The sequence below is a fragment of the Priapulus caudatus genome, unplaced genomic scaffold, assembly GCF_000485595.1.
Source record: "Priapulus caudatus unplaced genomic scaffold, Priapulus_caudatus-5.0.1 Scaffold117, whole genome shotgun sequence".
Taxonomy (NCBI): Eukaryota; Metazoa; Priapulida; class Priapulimorpha; order Priapulimorphida; family Priapulidae; genus Priapulus; species Priapulus caudatus.
This window is the reverse complement of record NW_014577178.1, coordinates 56669-82123: the sequence shown is the minus strand read 5'-3', so window position 1 is coordinate 82123 and position 25455 is coordinate 56669. Positions and strand designations below refer to the sequence as shown.

The window sequence follows — 25455 nt, the reverse complement described above, 5'->3', positions numbered from 1 at the left end:
GTGCGCGCGTGTGTGCTTTCATTTATGTATATCTTTGTTAAAATTCTGAAATTTTAAAGTTGAACTTATTACCAATTTCGGTATCAACTGGCAAAGGGTTTGAAGGACAACTGGCATTTTCTATAATGACAGATTTACATTATTATGGATATTGAATTAATTCATGACGGTTTCAGTGAATTTTCCAGCTATTTTCTGTTATTGAATATATGTGACTCACGTGCCGGCATTTTTCTATGTTATTGCAGTTGTTCCCGAGTCCGATTCATGGACTGCAAACAATACAAGCAGTTCTTACGATGCAAGGGTAAGTGTGAAGCTCTCTTATTTTTTCTATTATGTGGTTAAAAGGAGTTTTATTGTGAGGTTTTGGCATAAAACCTGAACACTCTCAGCCCAACATTTTAAAAATTTAACCGGATTATTTTAGGGATTTTCATGAACTTGGATTTTCACATTTTTTTGCTTGCATTACACAAATTTCACAACAAGAACAAAAACATAGCGAGAATGATACAGCATGTTTGGCTTCGGTTTCATTGCCTCGCACTTGCCCTAGCTGTTAAGCTACTTTTATCAGCTACCATTTGTTTCAAATTATTAGTTACAGTTCTAAGTTTGACTAAATGGAATTTTTTTAGATGCCCTAGCTGTTTTGCCGTGCCCAGCGTGCGTGCATTGCTGTGTGCGTGTATGTTAAGAAAAGCAGTCTACAATATTTCAATTTTTACGCACCTGTTATAACTGCGCAGAAGGGGAACAGCAAGGGATATGAGGCCAGCTTTATCATGTCTTACTTGTCATTTTACAATGTTTCACAATGTTGCCAGTTACAATGTCTTACTTGTCATTTTACAATGTTCCACAATGTTGCAAATTACAATGTCTTACTTTCATTGTGCCTATAGAAATACATAGAGACACTATAGTATTATTCTGTATTTCTATTCCATAGTTATCTATGGTATTCTACTCTGTAGTTCTATAGCTATTCTATAGGTCTAACTTATTCTATAGTCTTTTAGTATTATTTCTGTGATTATGCCAGCAATGTGCATCTGCTAACTATAGAAGGAACATTACATGGTTATGCTCCGTGTTTATCAGGAACTATAAATGTATTGTATGCTCTGATTTTCCTAGTGAGTCATTTGTGATGTTTATTTGAATTTTAAAATATGCGTGCTAGTGAGACAAACGGAGATAATGTTGCAATTATGTTTGTGACTGGATTTGATTGGAAGGCCATAGTCTGCGTCTCCTGAGAAATTGTTTTAAAATTTAACCTTTGTTGCTTTTTGTGCAAATGTACTGCAGAGGAAATGAAGTAGTTTATTATTTATCAATTTGGCTTCATTATTAATGAGTGGTAATTATTTGCCTCCCGGAGGAGATTGTTCATTTTGTTGCTCACTGCTTTTTGGTGAGCAGTGGGAGCCAGATGTCTACCGTGCTATGCCGTTTTTACACAAGCCAAATTCTAGCTGGCATTTTCACGGACATATGTTGCTATGTTATGAATTCATGAAACCAAATTAACTGTTAACTCACTGTCTAATTCATGCCCTAGATAATGGGCGTAGATTGATGAATACGCGGCTTGATCATTGTATACGATGAGCTGAGTATATAAGGTGGTGAATTAATTATAGGGAGTAATAGCAGGAGAGAACCGTGTTGGATGAAAATCGTGCAAATAAACACCCGCTTCTGTCTCTCTAGTATGGTGGCCCTGATGTATGGTGGTGTCATGTCATGAACCTATTTTGTATGTTACTTGCTAAGAGCAATACAGGGCTATGGTCTGCTGGGCCACACCGGTGTTCTTTTTGTCTTGGTGATTATAGTGATTACTGGGTTTATTTTTGTGCAAGGTTTAATTGCTAGAAGGCATCGTCTCTAACCATACGATCACAGCATTCTTAATGCAGGGCACAGCATATTGGCTGCCACATATGGTTTTCTAATGTTCACGGCTATTCATCAGAATTATTCATATAATGTTAATGGGGAAATCTGTGTCAATTTTTGTAACTCATCTGTTTTTGATCCACCGTACGGCGCGTGTGCACGCGTTTTATTAGAGCTTGCTAATTTTCAGGAGCTAATTATATATTCTAGAAACTTGGTCGCGGTTTTAGGGTTTAATATGCTATGGTTTCAATACCTGATTAAATACTATAGTAATATACAGTAAGATAAACGTCTTGTCATTAATTCATATGGCATATATATATATGCTTTAAAACGTAGTGCTTTTATTATAATAAAATGCGTTTTTGTATTGTTTGTTATACGCAAACATACGAGCATTGATAAGCCTTTATAAAAGCTACAATCGCCATTTTATTAACGATCGACGACCCATTTTCCCCCGACCTATTCATATGGAAATAGAGCCATAATTTAATTCTATAAGCGTGCTACCCGCTAAAATTTAATTGCCTATGGTCTTGCATATGGGAAACAATGACCCATTAACGATGCTTTTATAATTCGGCTAATGAACAGAAGATTCTTGGCATTGAATTTTTAATTTTCTGTCCTGTATAGGGTGTCAAGGGGATGAAACTGCAGGCAGAAATCATTGTTGCTGGTTTTGTGAGAGACATTAGTGAACTTAGAACACCCCCCCCCCCAGGTGAATGTTAAGCCTAAAGTCGTCTCTGTGGATAGGAAATAAACAGATAATTCAATTGGGGTGGCACAATGTAAAGCACAACAAACATTCATTTACACAAAAGAAATGCAACGAAGATGACAATGCAAAGCGTAGTTTAAAAGTCATTTACGGCATCTCCCTAGTACAAAAACGCCCCATTGAGCTTGTTATCACTGTCCTAATTATTTTTATACAGGGTAATATATGGGTTATAACTGCATGGTTAGGAAAATGTTACTCAAGTTTCTATAGACGCCAACGCCAGCTGTAGGATCTTACTGAAAGTGTCTATGCTGCACATGTAGATTTTTATTCTTTGTATCGCGTACCTCATTTTCACCACTCGTGCTGTTTTGCCTATGGAGAAAAATATTGGTTAAATCTGTTATCCTAAACAATAATATATATGTTGCATCGTTTGTCGTGTTCCTTCAAAGTATGCATGTAGTTCCTACAATGAAATGGCCATTTTAATTTTTACCATTTTACTTAACTTTTATAAAGTTATAGTTCTAAATTCTGTGCTATAAATATGTGACAATGTTCTTTCTAGTAACTTACTAGTAACACTCGATTTACATAAGGAGTAATTTTTTTTATAGTTTACTCATTGTTAGCTCTTGCTATCATAGTAGTTGAACGCAATCATTGCAGAGTAACATTCATTATTATGAAAACCACACGATTTAGCAAAGCCTTGTTGTTTGTGTTCAGGAATTGCTGTTCAGAATAGTTAATAGCTAGTGTATTGCGTTTGCAGTTGTAGCTTTACCTCCCAAATACTGTTGCTTGGAGGCTTTCTTAGGGATATGGCGAAACAGTTTGTTTGAAAAGTACCTTCATATGAGATACTTTGTATGCCTGCCTTACAGTGCTAACACATTTCGGCTTAGAACCAACACTACGGGGACCAGTAAACAAGCTCTCGCGGCAGAATTTATTGTCTCCAAGATAAGGTTGCAGTTATACGTCCTGCCAAGCGCCTGAAATTGCCACATATTGATGGCTTATTAATATCTCCTAACGTGTCAGATGTAACAGTTGGCAGATGCAGTTAAATATCAACTCAGATTAGTAATAGCAAGAGCAGATAAAGAAGGCCTTCTTTATCTGCTCTTGGTAATAGTTTGCTCCAGTATTATATTTTGTGTGTGTGTGTGTGTGTGTGTGTGTGTGCGTGCGTGCGTGCGTGTGTGTATGTGCATACTTACGTGGCTGGATAGGTCGCATATTATACGAACTAATGTACGTGCGTGTGAACAACGCGTGCTACATGACGCCTTGGTGGACACAGCCTCTTCTACCTCTACTTGGGGAAAATGAAATTTCAGAGATGCGTGTTCACTATTTTCGTGTGAGCTAATAGCAAAGCGGAAATATTTCAGACAATCATATACAGAATTTAGCAGGGGGAGTAATAGGAGGTACATTTAATGCGTAAACACGCATTTCGTGCGATCACGCGCAATGAGAACCGTTACGCGCAATGTACAGTCTGCTTATTTGCTACTGTGAGATTCGAAGCCCTGGTCGGTGTTTTTTTCTCGTTCCTGGCAGTTCGAAAGCCTTCGACATCGGCAGTCAGTTGGATTCGCTGCTGAGTCCATTGAAAGGTTTAAAATCTCAGCAAGCTCTTGCTGTGTGTGCTGCCAGATCAGTGAAAATCAATTGTTGAGGAAGCCGGCACGGCTAATTGAGTCGAGATCGTCTTACATGTTTTGTTTCATCCGATACATTGGTTTCCAAATCCGGCTTCTTAATGGAATGGATTTTGTTCTGATTACGGCGCGCAATCACGGAAAGAATACTATTTGTTTTATTGTAATCTGCCAGCAAATAAAACGACTGCAATTTAAAAATGTTATTCGATGTTGTCAGCTGTGTAATATATTGGCAAATCTCGTGCAGGTCAGACTCCGTCTTCTCCCCCATGGACTTGCAATTACACAGTTAATATGTCGACGCTGAGTGGCTTGCGATATACGGAATACAGGACTCTAGTATAACCATTATCATGGCTGTGTATGTAGTCGCGTGTATCATGCAGAATGACAGCCATGTTCCCCCTGCCCTAGCTTACTTGCTCTGTAATAAACTGGCCGTATATATAGCATCAAGAGCGTATTAAGAAGGCTTCTTTATACGCTCTTGATAGCATGCAACACGATGTGTGTTCTGGAAAACTATCCAGTGAACTTTTGCGCACAAACAAACAAGTAATTTTTATCAATTATGATGCCGGGTGCCAACTAAATGCATTAATAAATTTTGTACGCGATTGGCCTATATACTTTGTTAAGCACGTACGTCATGATTGTCAGACGTTTGAGCAGTGATTACCGTGTTATATTATTTTACTGCATTATTATATTAATTGCTGCCATTGACTTTCTGGTGTCTTGCAGGTATTTGAAGGTTCAAGTTATGAGCAATTGAGTCCTTTCATCACAACGAATGGTCTCCCTGGTGAAGTTGGTAAGTTTCATTATGTTGACTTTATTAATATTATATAGCATGTTACCGGATGCAGTTCATAGCATGACAAACCGAATTTAAACAGGAGGTGGAAATAAAGGGACAGTCCCTATACATTATGGTGGTTTATATATTAACATAGCAAATCATACATTCAATATTATAGTAATAACAATACTAGCGATACTAACCAAGTGCAAATATACTCCAGGGCTATAATTATATATCTGCGCATAATCTATAATCAAAGCATATTATATATATATATATATATATATATATATATATATATATATATGCATCTATATCATCTGTATCTGGGCAGAGAACAAATACCGAATAGTCAGGGGAGTAAGTGGGCATGCAATCAAATTGCGTTTATTTTCAGTTTGTAATGACTTTAGACGAGTTGTGTGGAAGATTTGTCATCTTTTTAGGTTCAACAATACTTTTAATAATGTTGTTTGCCAAAGTTGCTTTCCGTAAGCTGATCTGCGCCGTGCGTCGCGTTCATATATCTAATCAGGAGACTTTTACCTGGGGTGGTTAACTGTCCTGTATGCAGTCCCTGTTGAATTATATACGCCATCATTACGGGATTTTTTGCTTTCCTTTGAGGCAGAGTCTGGCAAAAACTTTTTAATTATCCTCTAGATTATCCTCAGCAACAATTTATGATTGCACGGAGACAGATCTCCCACGAGCCTTTCACATTTCACTCAATCTGGTAAAAAATATTAGACGCGAGAAAGGTCGACTTGACTTCGCATAACGGTATGATAAGAGCGGCCATTACGAAGATTCAAGTAACGTTGAAATGTGCGTTTTATTGCCAAGTGCTTGAGGGCATAGCCAGTAAAAAAATTGTACAAGCTACTGCAAATTATACATATTCGTCTCCAAATAAAAGGTTGTGCCTTCACAGTCCTTGATTGGATTGTCGGTAATTTTTTGGCCGCCGTAAATTATGTCGCCAGCAATATTGGGCTGAGATTCGCGCGGTAATTAATAAGCTCTTGGCACGCGACATTAGCGCCTATCATTTTCATTTACGGGCACAATTCCCCTGACACTTCCGATAATGTCGTAGATGTAATTAATTTTTGATGCAATGATTAGTGCCCGGGACTTTCTCGTTACTGGTAAATTAATTAAAAAATAACCTGAGCAGAACTCCCCAGCGAGGTCTAAGGCATTGCAGATGGCCGTGTTCATGTACTGCTTTCGATATAAACATATAATGCATCAGGGCTTATGCGTGTGGATTGTAGTAGTGTTCGTCGTGTGAACCGTTATTGTGACACAACCTTTATTTGGATTTACTTCTGCCGGCTCGAAATAGTATTTGGAGCTCCTCTCGTTTGTTGGCGAATTGTTACTAGCTATCTTGCGCTGAGCGGACGGTTACGAGAATACACAGTTCCGTCTTTATTTAAGAATCGAACATGACTACATGTTGCTGGGTGTGACACGTTTTTGATACGGCTATACCATCGATTGATGGCTGAACAAATTTTTAATAATTTACACAGTTCTAACTGCACGAAGCTGTTAAATGTGGAATGCTCAAATAAACGTACATAGTGAGCATTTCTCCAGTTTGTGGATTTATTCAATGTCGACGTTTTATTTTCCCTTTCTAATCATCATAATGGTTCGTGACTAGGGTTTGTGTGTAAATACAACTGACGTTATGTCAGTGGAAATTACTTGCAATATATTGTGCGAAATGTTAGTACTGTATTGACTTGTTCTACCGATATTTATTCAAATGATACCAGTGTCATATTATATCCAGAAAGTTACATATATGGTACACAATGACGTTTAGTTTGGTTGGAGAGTGTATATTGGGTGCATTTAATTTCCGTCCATGAACGAGAGCTCTGGTTGGAGGAGGGGGTCTCCCAGCTATTTTGTCAGGGATACAGCAGGGATGTATCAGGTTATTTGCAGGGATGCGCCAACCTGACTTGGAAGGATACCTTCTGGCGGCAGGGATACTTTTCCCTGATTCATCCCTGCCTATGTATGCCAATACATAGACAGGGATAAATCAGGGATGTGGCAGCTCCAAATATGTAAATTACCTAGATCCCTTCCTGGAAGGGATATACATCAGGGATGTTTCAGGGATGCTATGGAAGGGATGTATCAGGGATGTCATGTGTACCACATATTAGGGATAAATCAGGGATATGACAGCTAGGTATTCATCAGGGATGTGACAGGTATTTATCAGGGATGAAACAGGGATAATATTATATAGCAGGAATATATCCCTGATCCGATACATCCCTTCATGGAAGGGATTGCAACACCCAATGAAAAAATAATACCTACTTAATTACTACAGGAAGCCTTCAAAAACAAAAAGCAGCTTTTTACGTATACTTACAGTTTATTTAAGAGATCTACATAGCTATACTGTTTTCTAAGTGTAAAACATATATATATATGATAGTATTTCGTATGGGGGTCATTCATTTATTACATACGCATTCGGCAGGGTAGGGGGTAAAAAAATCAGCAATATTATGCGTACCTTATCAATGAATGATCCCTATATGGAATTAAAAAAAACATATGCTGATATGATTTGATTTTGCTGATTTGGGATGTATCAGCGATACGTGACCAATTATAAATCCATCTAAGTCAGAGAAGGGATGTATCAGGGATATGTGAGCAATGAAAAATCTACCAAGTCAGAGAAGGGATGTATCAGGGATATATGATCAGCATTAAAAAAATTTCTAAGTCAGAGAAGGGATGTATCAGGGATATGTGAGCAATGAAAAATCTACCAAGTCAGAGAAGGGATGTATCAGGGATATATATGATCAGTGATAAAAATGTTTAAGTCATAGAAGGGATGTATCAGGGATACATGATCAGCATTAAAAACACATTCACTTCCTGAACTTGACTTATCATGTTATTGTTATTATCAATATTGATATTATCAGGAGTGTATAATAATAGACTATACACTCTATTATTATACACGCCTGATATTATCAGCCTAAACTCACCTTACTATACAATTCAAATATAGATCTAATAAAACACATCAGTACAAAACAGTACTTCCACAGAAACCTCAAATCATTCCAACATGCATGCCATACACATTCAGCATTTTTCTTAAGCATTTTCAGAATTCCAAATAGGAATGTAGACGTGAACCAATCAAACAAGCACACAAATCGTGACAAAGTAGTTTAATTTGGTGATTGGCCAATCGACAGACGTTACCTGTCGGTATAATCAATGTGATGAGACAGGGCGGCCTGTCCAGTGCAGCTGTGACGTTAAGAATTTAATTTATTAACTCTGCAAAGGTAAAGAATTAAAATGAGTCGAAATATAAATAGTTAATGTCAACATGTGGTAATTGTGATCAGACACTTTGAATCGTTCGATTAATACTAATTCCTGCCCAAACTGTAGATACCGTGCACGAAACAAGGTCTTTAATAAAATAAAACGATTTCAAGAGTTGCTTGTAAAACGGATGAAGCTGGAAGACACTTGAAAGAGGTTGTGTGCACATGAGCCCAAACATATACGAGCATACACAGACACGGAAAGAAGATACTTGTCCTCGTGCGTATGAACACAAGTGGTAGGAAAAGGGACAGAGGGAAGGAGGGAGTGCGAGTCGGAAGAAAACAAAGGAAAGTCGAAGCAAGACAGTTAGACGATAAAGAAAGAGACCAAGGAAGGAATAGGGTAGGTGATTGGGAGAGGAGCACGGGCGAAAGCAGATGGAGAAAGAGAGGCCACAGGGACAGAGGAAGAGAGAGAGAGAGAGAGAGAGAGAGAGAGAGAGAGAGAGAGAGAGAGAGAGAGAGAGAGAGAGAGAGAGAGAGAGAGAGAGCGAGAGAGAGAGAGAGAGAGAGAGAGAGAGAGAGAGAGAGAGAGAGAGAGAGAGAGAGAGAGAGAGAGAGAGCGCGCGCGTTGGAGAACACGTGCTGCACTTAACTCTGTAGTATACAGTATGCTCGAGAAGGAGTGGGTGGGGGGGGGGCAGCCTTCACACACATCGGTTGGACAGCAATAACAGAGTCATAATTGCTGCGTAGAGTGAGCTATAGTAGCCGCAAGTTGCATGCGGACTTGTAGATGAGGCAGAGACTAATAATAGCGGGTGAGTGAGTGGTCATGCATGCTCGCTAGGCAGTTGCCACAGTTACCTTGCTCTTTGTAGTCGCGGGGGTAGATATTAGATGCTGGTGTGTAAATAGCCTGTGTCTTTGAATAGGTGACTCATGGCGTGGAAAGTCGTAACGAGAATAGCCGTGGTTGCCTACCGAGGTTAATGGAAAGTTGAATGTATGGCGATTTTAGGATATTTCATATATATATGTATATATACCCGTTTTCAGAGCTCTATTTCAAATAATTAATTTAGCACCTCCCAGCCATCCCTCACACGACCGCACCCATTTCCTCGCGCCTGTCTAATTGGCGAACGTGTCAAATTTCAATCTCCCTGAAACTCGATCCTGCCCGGCATGTTAAGTGCATAATGTATGCAGTTTGCCACCCCCTGACTAGGATTGTATCGTGTAGTACTGTCTCTCTCTCATCTTCTAGCCATGCGCTTGCAATATGAAAATACCATGGCGCCTATAGTCTTCTCAATTAGCATTGTACAAGTTGGCTAGAAAACATTGAACTGTGCATGTAGTTTTATCTTGGTCCAAACTGTAATGCTCGTAGTACGTAACGAGCTAGTGTACGTGTGCCCCAGTTCCATAGACAGTGAACATAATTTTTTACCACGCATAGCTTAATTAATCATTCAATGTTTTTATTGGTAATAAAGCAGGCTTGTATCCATAATAAAGCTTAGTCTATATGCAAAGCAATTTCGTTCATGAGCGAATATTCACAACCCATCTATTAATATCTGACCATTCCATCCACACCGTGTGACTGTTATAGAGTGATTTTGTCAACTAAGTGCTACAGTTAATGCAGACACATGCCAGCAGTGTGCCTTCACTTTACAGCGTGAGCGCTAGTTATACGCCTTCCTATAATGGAAACGTATACTTAACGCTACTAAGGAATATCATTATGTGTGAGAATCACTGCATAGCTCCCATCTAAATCATCTGGTAGGAGACACGGTGGCGGGGGAGCAGAACGAGGATGATATGGAGGTCGTGGAGGAGGGAGGAGGGACCGTTTGTAACCTGAGAGCAAGCATATGATTTACTATATATCAGGCTTTAGCCCCGTGGTCATTATCTTGTTTTCCTAGTCATTGGTAAGAGCAGTGAAGATTGCCAGAATCCTAAAGGGATTCCAGGGTGTAATCACCTCTGGCCGCTAATGATGCCGTCTCTAAGCCGTGTGTCAGCATCCAGCTTCTTCTGCTGTGATGAATCACCACTTAACGACTTCAATAAACTTATAATTAACCAGTGATCCGGTGTCTTTCCGCTGCGTAGCCGCATTATTGGAACAGCTTGTGCATTGTTGGCATAGTTTTCCCGAGGCAAGAGCTTTCATACAGTAGGCTCGTGACCCTCGGTGACACTGCTCAGCAGAAACGGGTGTGGCAGGAGCATCCAAACCGCGGATGACCATGGGTCAAGTCTCCCTACCCGCGTATGGAAGAGGTCAGAAGCCATCCGTAGCGCTTTTATGCTGTCCTTTACCGCAGAATTGCCGTTTTAGTTTGTACTGAGTGACCAAAGATTAAGAACACCTTATTGGTTATTATGGTCAATGACTTTGCCTTAAGTTTGAGACGTTTTATAAAAGTTATGGAAAATAGCCATTTTTAATAATACTCATTTATTGTCACTTTTCTCTCATTACAACTCAGGCGTGCGGAAGGGAGAATTATAATGCACTATCTATATATTTCTTCAGTCATACGTCTCAATTTAAATTTCTGTGGAATTGTGGGTTTCTAATTCAATTACGCGTGCGTAGTTACAATAGTAATATAATTACTTAATCGATGTGGTACAAATACCAAATAAATTTCTAAATTATAGGCTTATATGTGAAATATATCCTATATATAAGCACATACTTACCAGTACGTTTCTATTTTGATATTGTGTTGCAGTGTTATAAAATATCCAAGTTAAATTTTCATTTCTTTATCAGGTCACAGAACATTTTTAAATGAATTTTTTATCGTTGTATTTAGGTCAAGGACTTGTCTTGAATACATTGCTACATTTTTATACTTTGTATATTAATTTGTTCAATTGGCATTGCCGCAGAGATGCCAACCACTACGATTTATCCGTATTTTATACGAATTTCTATTCCTTTTGCACCACTACGACCAGTTTGTATCAAACTACGAATTTCACTGTGGTCGGAATTTTGTTGTTGTCAATTATTGACATTTTTTTGTCAATTTATTGTCATTTTTGACCCCCAGAATGCAGGAAATTGCATCTCAGAATAAAAAAAATTTCCGGGGGGCATGCCGGACCCCCCTAGCAAACTCGGGTCACTACGTGACCCTCGAACAACTAATTTGATGGCCAGAAACTACAGATTGCTTCAAATATGTGTTGGCATCAATGTGGTGATCAAGCGATACAAGTTAGTATACACTTGGTACATAAATCATATGTAAATCATGTAGTAAACTGTCGTCACACGATTCTCTAATAACCTAATGGTCTTTGTAAGGTCCTTAGTATTGTGGTTTTAAAATCCTTACTTGCAAAGCTTCTCTTGGGTAACATAACGTAATTATTTTATGAAAATTTTACCAAACGTCCCAAGAGTTAGTAATTCTGTAACCTGACTGCTTTTTTATACTGTTTGTGTTCATTGCATGTGCAAAGCTTTATTTCGCAATTCCCATGTTTTCAATTAATTCTGCGAACTTAACGTTTTCTGAAATAGCATTTCTGGTCGTATTTGAGCATAATTTCTCATTTATGGGATGGCGATGCCACAGACGTGCGATAAAGATGATAATAAAGGTCGGGACTAACTGGTTTAGAGTGATAAATTCGAGCATGATAGTTTAGGTGACGGTGTAATGCATTTTCATACAGTTCCTCCTCAATCCCAAAGCAGTAATTCACTGCAATTTTCAGCTAAGTTTCAATTCGAGATCCTTTCCTGTACCTTCACACGAGTTGATTTATCTGTGATCGGTTGAGTTATATAAAAGTTTCTATAGGCACGGCACGGCCTCTAAATTGAATATAGATGACGTCTCGTTTGCATGTGCCCCCTTTAACACGATCACGAAACGATGCACTGGATGGTGGTCATTGCGACGAAACATAATGTGGGATTAAACTCGCAGTTGATTAAAAATTAATGCTAATTATGGTAGATCTTTTGATTTGCTCTGCTATTCGTCACAAGTTACCACGCAGGTGAAGACAGTAAGTGAAATTGGTGAACAAACTTACCGCGACCAGATAGAATTCTCTGGCTTCCCGTGCTCCAACTCTGGAACCAACTGCTGGTGCGAAAGCATTCATAAGCAGCCCCTAGCATGTAACTTGGAATCACACCACACAGCGCGCAATATTATACACCTGTTCATCCTACGTATTGGACGCGTCTGTAGCATCATTTACCGTAGGGTTGCAAAAAAATCAGATCGAGGGTAATCGACCCGCTGTATATCTATACCGTTACTAGCGAGAATGTGAAATTTTAGCTCGTTTGTTTGGACAGCAGGAGCATTTCTGTGACGGTGAACACCGTAGAGCCACTGGCTGTGAAATAATTTATACACGTATTGAGACAATGGTTGCACAATTCTACAAAAAGTGCCCACATGCGATTCGTAGAATTGTGTAACACGCACGCACGCTCGCACGCACGCACGCTCACACACACACACACACACACACACACACACACACACACACACACACACACACACACACACATAGTAATTATTTGGTTATTTGAGTAGGTGATCGCTACAGTAGTAACTACGTAATTACTATTTTCTTGTTCTTTATCATGATGCTAAAATATTACATTTTTTATTTAGGCCTATATCGTTTCTCCATCCTCGCAATGTGACCACACCGCAGTTTAGTTTACATATCTACGCACGCATCTGTATATGAAATCGTCTGATTAGAATTGAATTTACATTATCGCGGTGCCTTTGACAGAAACACCCGGTCTTAGTTGACGAATGTAAAATAAATATTTTTTTCACATATTCTTTACCTACCTCGCGTGGGATACAAGCGGAGTTTTTGATATTGTATTCCGTTCATTGTCCCAGGGCATGAGACTGCTTTGTTACAAAAATCGTTATTCTACAGCAATATTATAAAAGTGGTCAAGACCTTTAAAACTATAGCACGACGGTATGAATTTTATTTTTCACTCGGTTGCTTACACATGTGTGCGTCGTGCGTGCGTTCGCGGCGTGAGTAATTTATGTAGTATGCGTATGTGCAACAAACGACAAAACCGGGACTTCCTATATATATTGACTATAACCCCGTGAAAGCATGCTAGGAGTGACTATATTACAAACAAGAAATCTGTGATATCTATATAATATATACTGTGCGTGTGCGGTTGTGCGTGTGCGCGTGTGCGCCGTGCGCGTGTGCGCGTGCGCGTGTGCGTGTGCGCGTTGTGAGTTTCGCGTGCGGCGTGTGCGTGTGCGTGCTGTGCTGCGTGCGTGCGTGCGTGCGTGCGTGCGTGCGTGTGTGCTGTGTGGTGTGTGTTGGTGTGTGTGTGTGTGTGTGTGTGTGTGTGTGTGTGTGTGGTGTGTTGTGTGTGTGTGTGTGTGTGTGTGTGTGTGTGTGTGTGTGTGCGCGCGTGCGTGTACGTGTGTGTGTGTAAGTGCGTGCGTGCGTGCGTGCGTGTGATTTTAATGGGTTGGTGATTACTATAAATTAAATAACATAAAAAGGCTTCAAACAATTTTCATGGTCAGGTTTCGAACTGGAAGCTCGTTTATGTTCGTGGAATAGGGAATATCTGTAAAGCTTCTTTAAATAACTGCTGTCTTTTTGTGCCATTATTTTTTATTATATTTTACATTGCTGCGCCTTCTTAACAAATCGGTTCTTGAATTACAGCTAGAATTATCTCATTATTTTCTATCTATACAGAGATCAATGAAACAGTTCGAGTTTAACTTACGCTTGTCACTATAAAAATAAACTCTACTCTTTAATATACCATCCAATGCTATGCGTTTAGTGCATCTTTCATAGCTTCACGGAAAAGGTCACATTCTGGCGGTTAGCACCACCCAAAATTGCGCATTTTGTGTAGTTAATCGATTGCCTATCCTATCGTGTGGTGCACGTCATTCAGTAGTCGATCACTTTCCCTAGTATAATTTTGGAAATCTGCTTTATGCATCATAGCCTTGTCCGCGGGCAACGACGGCCATATATGGCAACAAATGGGTTTATTATTCTTAGATTTTCTCCGAGAATGCTCACTTGTTTGCATCGCAGAGTTTGAATGTTAAAACCCAACAGCTGGAGTTAGTTTAGAGTTGACGGGTCTACAAAGGTATTTTGATGTATGTTTACAAGCTTTTGTGATGATACGACAAGGCAGTGTTTGCTGAGCAAACTAACATTTAAAATGTCATAGCAAACTTTATATGAAAAATCTCCAGAATAATAATAATAATAATAATAATAATAATAATAATAATAATAATAATGTTTAATACTATTATAAATAATAATAAAATGCAAACATAACAAAATAATAATCATCATCATAATAATAATAATAGTTTTGTTATAGCGTTTTCAGCGTATATGTTTGAGATGGATTCATTTTCTGACTTCTCGAAACGAGAAACCTGCACAAAAATGGAATTGTCTAGAGTTGGAAGTTATATCTGTCAGTTTGGTGTCTACTATACACGTGCGATATTGCTGCGTTAAAAGGTCAGCGGATTCTACAGTACATCGAAAACAGTTAGCAGACGGTTGCTTGTAAAACTTCACAAATTTATAAGCCGTCGGGTGGAAGTCGCAACAAAATTTTTCTAACGTGAGCTTTCGAACATTTTTTTGCACAAAGCCTTATTTGCAAGAATTCTTGAAGATTTCCCTAAATTTTTTAAAGCCATACTTAAAATTTAACCTACACTAGCCGAGCTGTTATACGCATTACTGTCACGGTTATAAGGTTTGGTTGTTTTGCATCATCACTAAATACTAAATCGGGTGATATTTCTGATCACATTTGCTGAAGGTGTTTGGTATCGATCAGCCGTAATGTAGCTACTAATTAACCAAGTTTCGCTAATGTCAGCTTACCGTCACTCAATCTATAATTTTTCAATTTTGATGTTATCATGCTTTAATGGCTAAGCGGATGTTGTGAGCCGCACACAGCTTTGCCGCGGGATCGTTGCTGCAGCACTTGACCCACAGGCAAGCCTCGCAACTGATCCTTAATTGCATCTCTGCCGTTCGCAGCACCCAAACCGAGACAGGATCGCGGATGAAAACGTCACGCATCGAGCCGTACTGATCCGCCGTGTCGGCTGTATGAACGCGTTGTGCATTGCCGCACTCCGTATACACGCGTAGAGAGGAGTATAGCAAAGTGCCGGTCCCTGCCGCACTTTTGTGTGCGGGCACATCGTCGCAAGGCGATGGCCTCATCCTGTTTACACGGCTTTGCACAGTCGTATATAGTCACACAAAATGCTGGCGTGCCGCATCTTTGTGTGTGGTTATGGTCGCTGAAGCTGGTGCAGTGTTTGCACTGGGCGTGCTTGTTTCTTGTAGCGTCTGGATATCACTCGGTGATGTTCTCTGTCGCACATTAGACATGATTATAGTAAGGTGGTCTCTGTGAGCTCTGTGTCGCTTCAGCTTCACGCGCTATGTCCTCATTGGGTCGTCCCTGCATGCTTGAATTAGTATAGCTGGTGGTGAGTGGTGCATGGCGAAACATTGGCGGAAAGATATAGTGTCTTGTGGGGTGAGAGCAGTCTCGTACGTCTTTTATTCGTCTTCGTTTTTGAGGTCCACACGCGTCCTTTGATGGATTTTTAAATTACGGATGGATTGTTTATCAGTCGAGATCGAAGCTTGATCAAGGGCCACACTTGTGGCAATAATAGATTTTCGGTTGTCTCTCCGTGTTCTACACTTGCCAAAGGGTAATTCTGGAATCTCATTTCACTGTCTCTGTATTTACAGCTTCGGGATAAAGATAACATAATAGCTTTTGTGGAATCTCCCTGGTGGCCGGGCATTTGAGTGCAGCAAGCAGCTGCTTCCTGAAGAACGTAGTGCATTTGTCATCTCTCATTTCTCTCTCGTTGCATTCGCTCACACTACATGTATGTGTCCCCTCCCCCGACCGATCTATGCCCCAGCCATTATAATACTGCTTCACTCTGCGAGACATGTATCCGCTATAATTAATAATATGGGAAATATGTCTTCTAAATGCGTCATGTGTGTATACATGTATTACTTACTGTATATGGCTCATTGTGTGAGTCAGTCAGGTATTGTGCTGATAAATGCTGTAGGGTCTATAGAGACTGCAGAGTTTCGTTCGTCATTCCAGCAATGACGTCCAGTACATTCCTTGGTCTCTTGAAAATTAAGCAGCCGTGTAATGTGTGTAATAATATCTAGGTATGATACCCATTTATGTTCGTCTGCATATTATATATCATGCTGGCCAGACTGCTTGGGCTGGACAATGTTTGTCAGAGCGCTGCTAGCGCATATTACGTGCCGTTAGAAGGTGCTGACCTCTAGTGGGTCAAAATGACACAAAATGGCTTTAAAAGCTGCGCGGTCTGTTTGCTAAATTTAAGCCGTGGAAAACGAGTGTTTGACTGTTGATGTTTTACTTATGGTTCCCGTAAATTCCATGTTTGGCAAACTGTTTTAGATTCCCCGTAGCTTAGGTCAGCGTGGTTGCATGGTGGGTGCGTGATAGCGCTGTAATAAGCTTCCATCACACATATTGTTCCTGCCGTTTATTCGTGGCTGCCTTTCGCATCAGGTTGCACAGCCCTACATCACGAAATCTATTCTGATTGGTCACCAGCATATTGCTTGTTGTTAGAGCATCTGAGGTATTATCACATATTACTTGGCAAAACAAACTGGTATGATAGCTTAAAAAACCTTGGCGAGTTTCACGTGCTGCGCAGATGTCTGCTGCTACAGTAAATACGCGCATAGTAACTACATATGGGATGCCTAGAGATGCTATCAGCGATGATCGTCGGGCTTCCACTACCAGTGATGCCGTCTCCTGATGTTCATTTGGGATTGATCTAGGCCAACACATTCCGTGCTATCAGGGTTTGTGTCGTCACCGCAAATGAAGGATTCGTCCCCCCTCGGAAATAAATACAATAAGATACTCGTGTAAAATAACCCGATACATAATACAACGTTAGATATCCTACCGAGCACACGCGCGGAAACGCGCGCACGCAATATGTATATGCCTTTAGACGTAACATTAGACGTGCGAGCTTTTCTAACCTGGGGCATGGCGTCAGGTGAGTCCAAATTGCAGTATCGACAGTTACGTGTGCTGGGCGTGTGCATTACCTGCGCCTGTCTCCGCGCTCCCCGTGTAGCGTTGATTAGGGCTGATTGTGCCGAGAATTGATCAGGTTTGCACGCCCCGGCCATGTTAGCATTTATCATGGAAAACACACTAACCTGATAGTGAAATCTCGCTGCATCAAAAGCCAATTGAACTGATCTCTGTGCTGAATGAGGCATGACATCCGAGCCACGAACTGTTGACAGGGCGGAATTTTTTGCTGTTTGCTCATGGCCAACTGTTATAACACGCCGGTTTCCTCGCGAGTTGGCCTATGCAGATAGAGCAAACACGCACCCGTGTTCACACGGGCAGGCGGTTGATCTTCAAGCTCCCAGCGATCAATCACAGTTACAGTATATCGCTAATTTCAAGTATCCGATTATGCGCATGGTCGGTGCCCGGAACAATACTTAACAGATCAAAGGGGCTCGGCCGTAACCGAGCGGGTAATCGCAGTGCCGCGGCGACAATGTCGTAGTGCCCAGTAAAAAAATATTACGGCAGACTGTTCTGAAGTATGTAGGACGGCGAATTCATTCTCTCAGCCCGCGTGCACGAGGGCAGTGGCGCATTGATATATTGCTTAATGTCAGGATCGCCAGAAATATTCCTATTTATTTTACTTCCCTCGAAAATGTAGCCAAGTTTAAAGGACACGCGAGTGTGTTGTTACACTTTTATACACATTTGTAGTTTTGCATGTCTGTTCTATCCACACTGGCACCCCCCCCCCCGGTAATGGTTAATTAATTAATTACCCGCGGTTGCTATTATTTTCAGACCTGCTTGCTTTGTTCAAACACATGCAGTCACCATTTATAAAGTACATGTTAAACCAATGGCTGTAAGCAGTGATTGGCTACTTCATTGTGTATTGTATAGTGCCCACCTCTACTGCAGACTTGTCTGACTGGTTGCTACACTTTGCGGGCGTTTCCAGTATTTCATGTATTGTTGTTGTAATCATGTTTAATTGAAACTTTCACAACATTTTACTTTAAACGCATCGTAAAATATACATTGGTTCGCGTAATTGTATAGCGTTTGTTATTCTTTTCAAATTTTAGTGTTGATTACACGAGGCTAGTATGTAGATTTATTATTCCAATTAATATTATGATGCCCGTTAGCGAGATAATAATTTACCCTACATATTACTAAAATAACATCTGCGTTTGCATTGCCATTTCTTACTTCGCAGTAGACCGTATAGAAAACATCTCCTATTTGCATTAACAATCTACATATTTCCTGCATAATTTGGCTAGGACATAATAATTATGTGTTTCATGGAGCACATAGAAAATTACTACAGCCACCAGTAGTATAATCTTTTGTGTGCGACTGTTAAGTGCAGGGAATACGCCTAGACACCACAATGTAGTGCGTGGCGCGTGTATTAAAAAAACAGGTGTTTGCTGCCGTCTCCTTGCCGGTGCTTAGCAGAACTTGCTGTGTCTCAATGGAGGCAAAGGTGTTAACTACCGCACGTTGAGCGAATTGCCCCAGAAGCAGTGTCTTTGTTGTAGGTCCTCTTTGATCTTCCAGGTGCCTGACAAGTGGTGCATGGAGGTCCGCGGAGAATTGTGTGCGTAGATAAGTGTGTCGCTGTGAGCCGTATTCAGTCTGTAACCGGTTGGTGTGCGGGTTCCACTGCTTCCCTGTGCACTGGGAGACGAGTGACAGCGTGCGGGATTATGCGCTATCGGATAGCGTTCTGTTAGCTGTGAAAGTAACCGTTTTCGAGTCGACGGAAAGTCTTCATTGAATTAACCTGGAGACGCCCGATCGTGTTCGTCTCGTGTAAACGACGCGGGGGAGGACAGTTGTGGTCATTAGTAAGGGTGGACAGATTTCGTCGAAAGTGAGGCTAGGAATGTAAGCGGTGTGCTCAAGTGATGACGCTGTGAAAATTGCTTGTTATCCACGTCGAACGCGTAGCTCGACTGATTCGTGCAGTCATCTGGCAGCTGCTCTCGGCAAGTGATCAGAATTAGTTTAATAATAGTTCGTAATAGCGGTCTGCATCTATTAGCAACCAGCAACGAACGTACATTGTGCATTCCGCCAATTGCGTGCCCATTATCCAAGCCAGTGGTAGAAATGAAGAGATAGAGAATGAGTGAGATGAGGGAAGCTGAGCGCATCGCGATCCAGTGACAGACAGAACACGTATGGCGTTTTTGTTGAAATTGACTTCCGATTGCCAGTCTGCTAGCACTTGTCTAGCTGCGATCTGAACGCATTCGGAAAACACAGAGCAGCAAAACATCTGTCAGTTGTACTTAGCATTTCACTACGCCCGCCTCAGTGCATTACCGGTAGCCGCCGATCAGCAGTAGTGACTGCGCAACCAGGCACCAGTGTTTTTTGGATACAGCCACGGCGCGTAGCGATGCTGCCATTTTGCCTAGCGCAAAGGGTTAACGTGTCCCGCTGCTCGCGGGACGAGAGAATCGCCTAGCGTAACGCCGCGCTCGTTGCTCTCCGCTTCGCAGCGTCCTCCGTGAGCACCGGGCTCAGCAGTCGCTTGAGAAAACACTCACGGCCAGTGAGGAGAACGCACGTAGGGCCGTCGACGTGCACGGCTAGTGTATATTGTCTGTGTGATCGCGCCTGCCTGTAAAAGGCCGCTGCTCGGGCGGCGGACGCTGCTTCCCGACCGCACGCACGCGCGTGTTTACGACTTGAACTTTACACGGGAGTTCATCGAGTGAGTGAAAAGGGGAGCCTGTGCATCCCCAATACTTCTGCGTTCGGTTGGCTTCTACGCTATGGAGTGGCCGTGTCAGGGCTACGGTAGCGGCAACGCGGGTCCGTTTGTGAGAGTAAACAACAACAACAACAACGACGGCGGCGGCGGCGATCGGTCAGTGAATAACGGCATTAGATTTGTGGCCAGTGGAAGAACTCCGTTTGTGGGTGGTGGCAATGTGTTGCCGTACTCCCCACCCCCGGGCTACAGCAGTCCACCCCCGCTGTATCATACCCCTAACATCGAGAGTAGGTTCGGGCCAGGAGGCCAGTTCTATGGACAGTGCACTGGTATGTTTCTTCGCGCTTAATTGCGTTGCGCATCGTGGCTGTATCTTTGGCGGTTCTAAAGAAATCAGATAAACAATGAATCTGCAGCATGCAGTTACCTAAAGTCTTCTCTCGACAATAGTCCCAAACATTTAATGTTTATTCGTTGTTATTTAAATGTTATCGTGGATTCATGTGAAATACCAACAACCATTTACAAGTCTATCCGTCATATTTTAATCATTGACATGATATGCATGAGGAATAATTTGTCATGCGTTACTACAATAAACTGTGCCCTTTTAACTTGTTGAATTTCGTCTAAAATTTAGGCACAGTTCAGTTTGTTGGCTGGGTTTTTGTTTACACGAATATAATGAAAGCACTTCAACAATCTCGAAGTTACGCCTATTGCATGCTTTCTGTCCATCATTTCTTCTGTATAATATAAATTTAAGTTTTAATTTAATAATTTAATGTCATATGTACGTAGGCAGAAAGGGCACATTGTAAATTGTGATATTTTTGTCATGAAATCTGACGTATGAACATTATTCTGTTGAGAAGTGAATGCAATTAATAAGGATGCTAGCTAGTACAGGTATTTCTAAGTATTTCGTAACATACATGTTTCATTATATAATTGCATATATACTAAATATATATATATGTGACGACTTTACATCCCACTATTTGTAGAAACTGTTATTTAAACTTACTGTCATAAACCGTATTTTTTCTTGAATATAAATCTATGATGGAACAAATCCTAGATAAATGCACATATAGATTATAGATAAGACTGCGTTTGCGGCTCCCCGTTTATTACACAGTGAAGTATAGTTGCCATCTATTCCTCTTAAAATTGTTTGTTATTCGTGATAACTTTAGTATGAATACGCATTTGTTTAAAATTATGATGTACAGTAGTGTTTACAATGTTGAGTTTGCTAGAATATTTAGTTTAGTTGTTATTCTTCAGCTGTTGATTGATAGAAGTTAAAATAGGATAGGCGGTTGTTTTCCGTGCACCAAAGAACCTAGGAGGAGGGAGCTTATTATTTCTGTCAGCAAATTGCCGGCAATGCCTTGTATTTCTACAGTTCCGTAACACCACCACTGAAATAACCTATTTATAGTCGGCATTTACTTGTTGCGTTTTTTAGTCTGAATGGTAATTGCAAACCAAACAATACTTGCTATCCTTGCCAGTCCTTCCCGCACACAGACACTTCTATTTTAAGGAGCCTATTATAACCATAAGCGTGAACATGAACGTGTGGAAATCCACATCACTGACTTTAATCAGTGAACACTGTAAATCGTGTGAATTCATATAGGGAGGGAAATTATATATTGGGGGGGGGGATTACTTAGGCAGTAATATTAAGATAGTAAAGCACATTATGTGTAGGAGTCTTGGAGCCATATATGTTACAGGGGTTTTACATTTGTGATTTTGTATTTAAAACGTTTTCTGTTATGTGTACAATTTTAACACTAAAGATTCAGTAAATAACTCTGTACTAACTGTCTAACTGTTATTTTTCTTATAGGGAAAAGTAAAGAGATGCCTTATCCCTCTATGCCATATTCAAGTAGGGACAATGGGAATACCACCCAGGTAAGTCTATCTATAAAATATTATCATTATGTCATTACATAAATTTCTAATATTAATTTACTGTCACAACTTTAATATGTACCGACTTGGATCGTAGTATAGCGCTATAAGAATAGTATTGTAATAATCTGCTATGACTATGACACTAAGTCTAATCGGCACGGGTGTTTAGACTTTGCAACACTGTGTGCGCGTCGTGCAATTTCCGTGTTGTTCATGTTTTTCACAGATTTTCGTATAAACTTTATATCTTGCATTTCACCTCACTTGTTGATGGCTTCGCATAAAGAGCAGCGATGTGAAGCCCAGGAACGCTGTGACGGATCTGGAAAGAAAATACTTGCCTTGCGGAGCATATTATTTGCCTGTTATCTCGAATAACATGTGATTGTGTGGCATTGTAGGACAGTGATCTGCCAGCGGATAATAGAGTCCGTGCCACACTCGAACGTTATTTGCCTGCGCGTTTGTGTGCCCCAGAGGAACAATTAGCGACATGCAAGCTTTCTTGACATTTGCTAATAGTTTCAGAGCAGAGATTCGTCGGTAATCATATTAACCTTGTCTTCCAAACATCTGCGGTCGTGTCGCTGATAACGTTGCATGCCACGCAACTGGCCTCGGCACGTGTACGTGGGACAAGTAACGACCGAGGTGGCTTCACTTTGTGCACTATGTAAGGTGCTAACACTCGCAAACGAAATGAAGATGTCTGCGTCTGTCGCTCTGCGTGTTGTGTAGAATTCAAAGTGGGTAGCTGCGCTACCGTAATGATCAGTGGGATGACGATGTAAATCTAATCACGCTGCACACGGCTGTGTATTCCTCGGAATGGGCTGGTTAAGCGCCGGGCTTGTACCAATAAGCTGAACAAAAACGCTCATTTGCTTCATTTCATCAAATATTTTATTCGCCATTGATTAAAAAATTGCGTGCACGATTATAATGTATGCAGAAACGTGTGAACAATTATGCCGTTCTTCACTCGCGGATTGCGTAGCGGAAATGTTAGTATTTTTTGTCATCGGCTGCCTTTTGATATCAGCATGTGCGAAAAGCTCTAATGGTTCTGTTATGGGTGTAACGGTATATGCATTCATCCCTCTGTTGTTTCTGTGAAGAGCAGCATCGCGTGTGGTCTTTCCACCCAAGCCAAGCTACATCGCGGATTTCCCTTGCTATTGGACCGACAAGGGAGCCGAACAAGCAGGGCCTAGCATAATACGACATTATAGGCCAGTCCCGTTTTGATAGGATTTAATTAATATTGAGTTTATGGGTTTGCGATGTTTTTGCACCGGCCACAATCTCCAAAGTGATGAGCTTCATCTGCGTGCCATCTGAGCCCTGGCCCTGCAGCCAATCACAGCTGCCTGGGCTTTAACCTGAGCACTCTCTATTCCATCATGTCCGCCACCTTCCTGAATGCTAATTCCGCTCCTACCCCACTCCCTAGAGTAGGCGACGTGGCTTACAGGAGGACACGGACATTCCTTCAAGGCGTTTACGCTCGGCAAATACAGTGACAGTTGCGTCATACCACGAGAATTTACCGATTCCAGTTCGGAGTTTAACCAGACAGCGACGGCTCTGCCTATTTGGTATGATGCCGGGGAGTCGAATAAAAATACATGTAGCTTTATCGTGTAACCAGTATATCAGGTTTTATTTCCTGAAATTATCAACGAACGGGAATTTTTCTTGCTTGAATTATACAGAGCGTACTACCCCAGGTGAGCGAACAATGGAGAATGTCCATCAGTAGCTTAGCCTCAGCGTCTTAGCTAGCAGTCTTTAGCTGAAATATTTGGATCCACGTACGGATGATCAGAAATAGGCGGCGGCGATTTTCAGACAATGGATTTACTTGAAACCGCACATGCCTTCGTTTTAAATACTCTGGCAGTTTTGACTACATTCACGTTGTGTCATGCGCAGGTGTGTGCGCGACAGTGAAATAGCTCTGAAATTGTTCGAGAAGCGTCTGACTTGCGTGAAGAGACGCACGCAGAGAGAACGTGTGTGTGTGTGCGTGCGTGCGTGCGTGCGTGCGTGTGTGCTCGCTTGTTTGTGTCTGTATGTGTGTGCGTGCGTACGTGTGTGTGTGTGTCTGTCTGTGTCTGTATGTGTGTGAGTGTGCGTGCGTGCGTGCGTCTGTGCGCGTGAGAGAGAGAAAGAGAGAGATAGAGCACGCACCGACGCACCGCGTTCCACAAACGTCGTGATAATGAAATTACGTCGCACACGCGAAATCGTTACATCTCGAAGAAGCTGAGCTCGTTTACGACGAGTTGACGAATTTCTCTCCTGCATCTGATTGTGATATTTGTTGTGTGAATTGCATTGCTGATTGCAGTACGATTGCTGCAGTTGTTAGGTGTGTTGCGAGAGTAAGGTTGCTCATCACAATTCGCGTAAATGCAGTTCGCTAAACATTTTGTTTGTTGAGAAGTCATTAGGCTCTAGCCAGCTACTCGATAAAGTTTTTTATATATTTTTCAGCAAATTTTATTATGCATAGCCTATAAAAACGTCAGGGGGGAAATTGATAGTATCTCGTCGGAACTTTACGTGAACTGAGCTTGTCGGTATAGTGTGTATAATTGTGCCGCGATATTGCAAATTTCTCCCTTAATTTTTTCAGGAAATTGTGTTATTTGTGTTGATGTTTTTTATGTGGATGCATAATTACGTTATACTGTATTTCGTGTTAAATGACCTAATTATCCATATTCAGTCAGTCTGCTTGCAGTGTTATGTTCTAAAAACAATTAAAGTACTATCGAGAGGGTTTAGAATGAACAGTAACCTTTATGGTGGCAAACATTTTAGGGCTTAGTGGCGTAGATGTTGCCGAGATTTCTAGATATGTGAGCTTAGCTGATTTCAAAAGAGATGCTGTCAGCTTTCTTTCAAAGATCTGCTTTTAGCTGGAGCACACATGCAGGCAGTCGACCAGGCTGATATAAGCCCCTCTTTCATCCACCCATTTCATTTAGAAGTAGCGCCAATGGCGCAACTAAAGAAAAGGTAGAGGTTGTGTGTGCGTGTGTGCGCGCGTGTGTGTGTGTGTGTGTGTGTGTGTGTGTGTGTGTGTGTGTGTGTGTGTGTGTGTGTG

At 41.1% G+C, this 25455-nt stretch overlaps 1 protein-coding gene across 4 annotated transcripts in view; it reads left to right on the top strand.

Moving 5' to 3' along the window:
- Positions 1-249: 249 nt before the first annotated feature.
- The window catches only part of LOC106805550 (transcription factor 12-like), a 79756-nt gene continuing 54550 nt past the window's right edge, over positions 250-25455 (top strand). For 2 of the 4 annotated variants that reach the window (XM_014807189.1, XM_014807191.1), the window contains exons 1-2: positions 19317-20734; positions 22270-22337. In XM_014807189.1, the coding sequence (XP_014662675.1) occupies positions 20464-20734; positions 22270-22337 (339 nt within the window). In that variant the 5' untranslated portion in view covers positions 19317-20463. Of the gene's footprint in view, positions 308-5067; positions 5138-19316; positions 20735-22269; positions 22338-25455 lie in introns of those variants that run through there. The other 2 variants (XM_014807192.1, XM_014807190.1) reach the window with 2 other exon arrangements.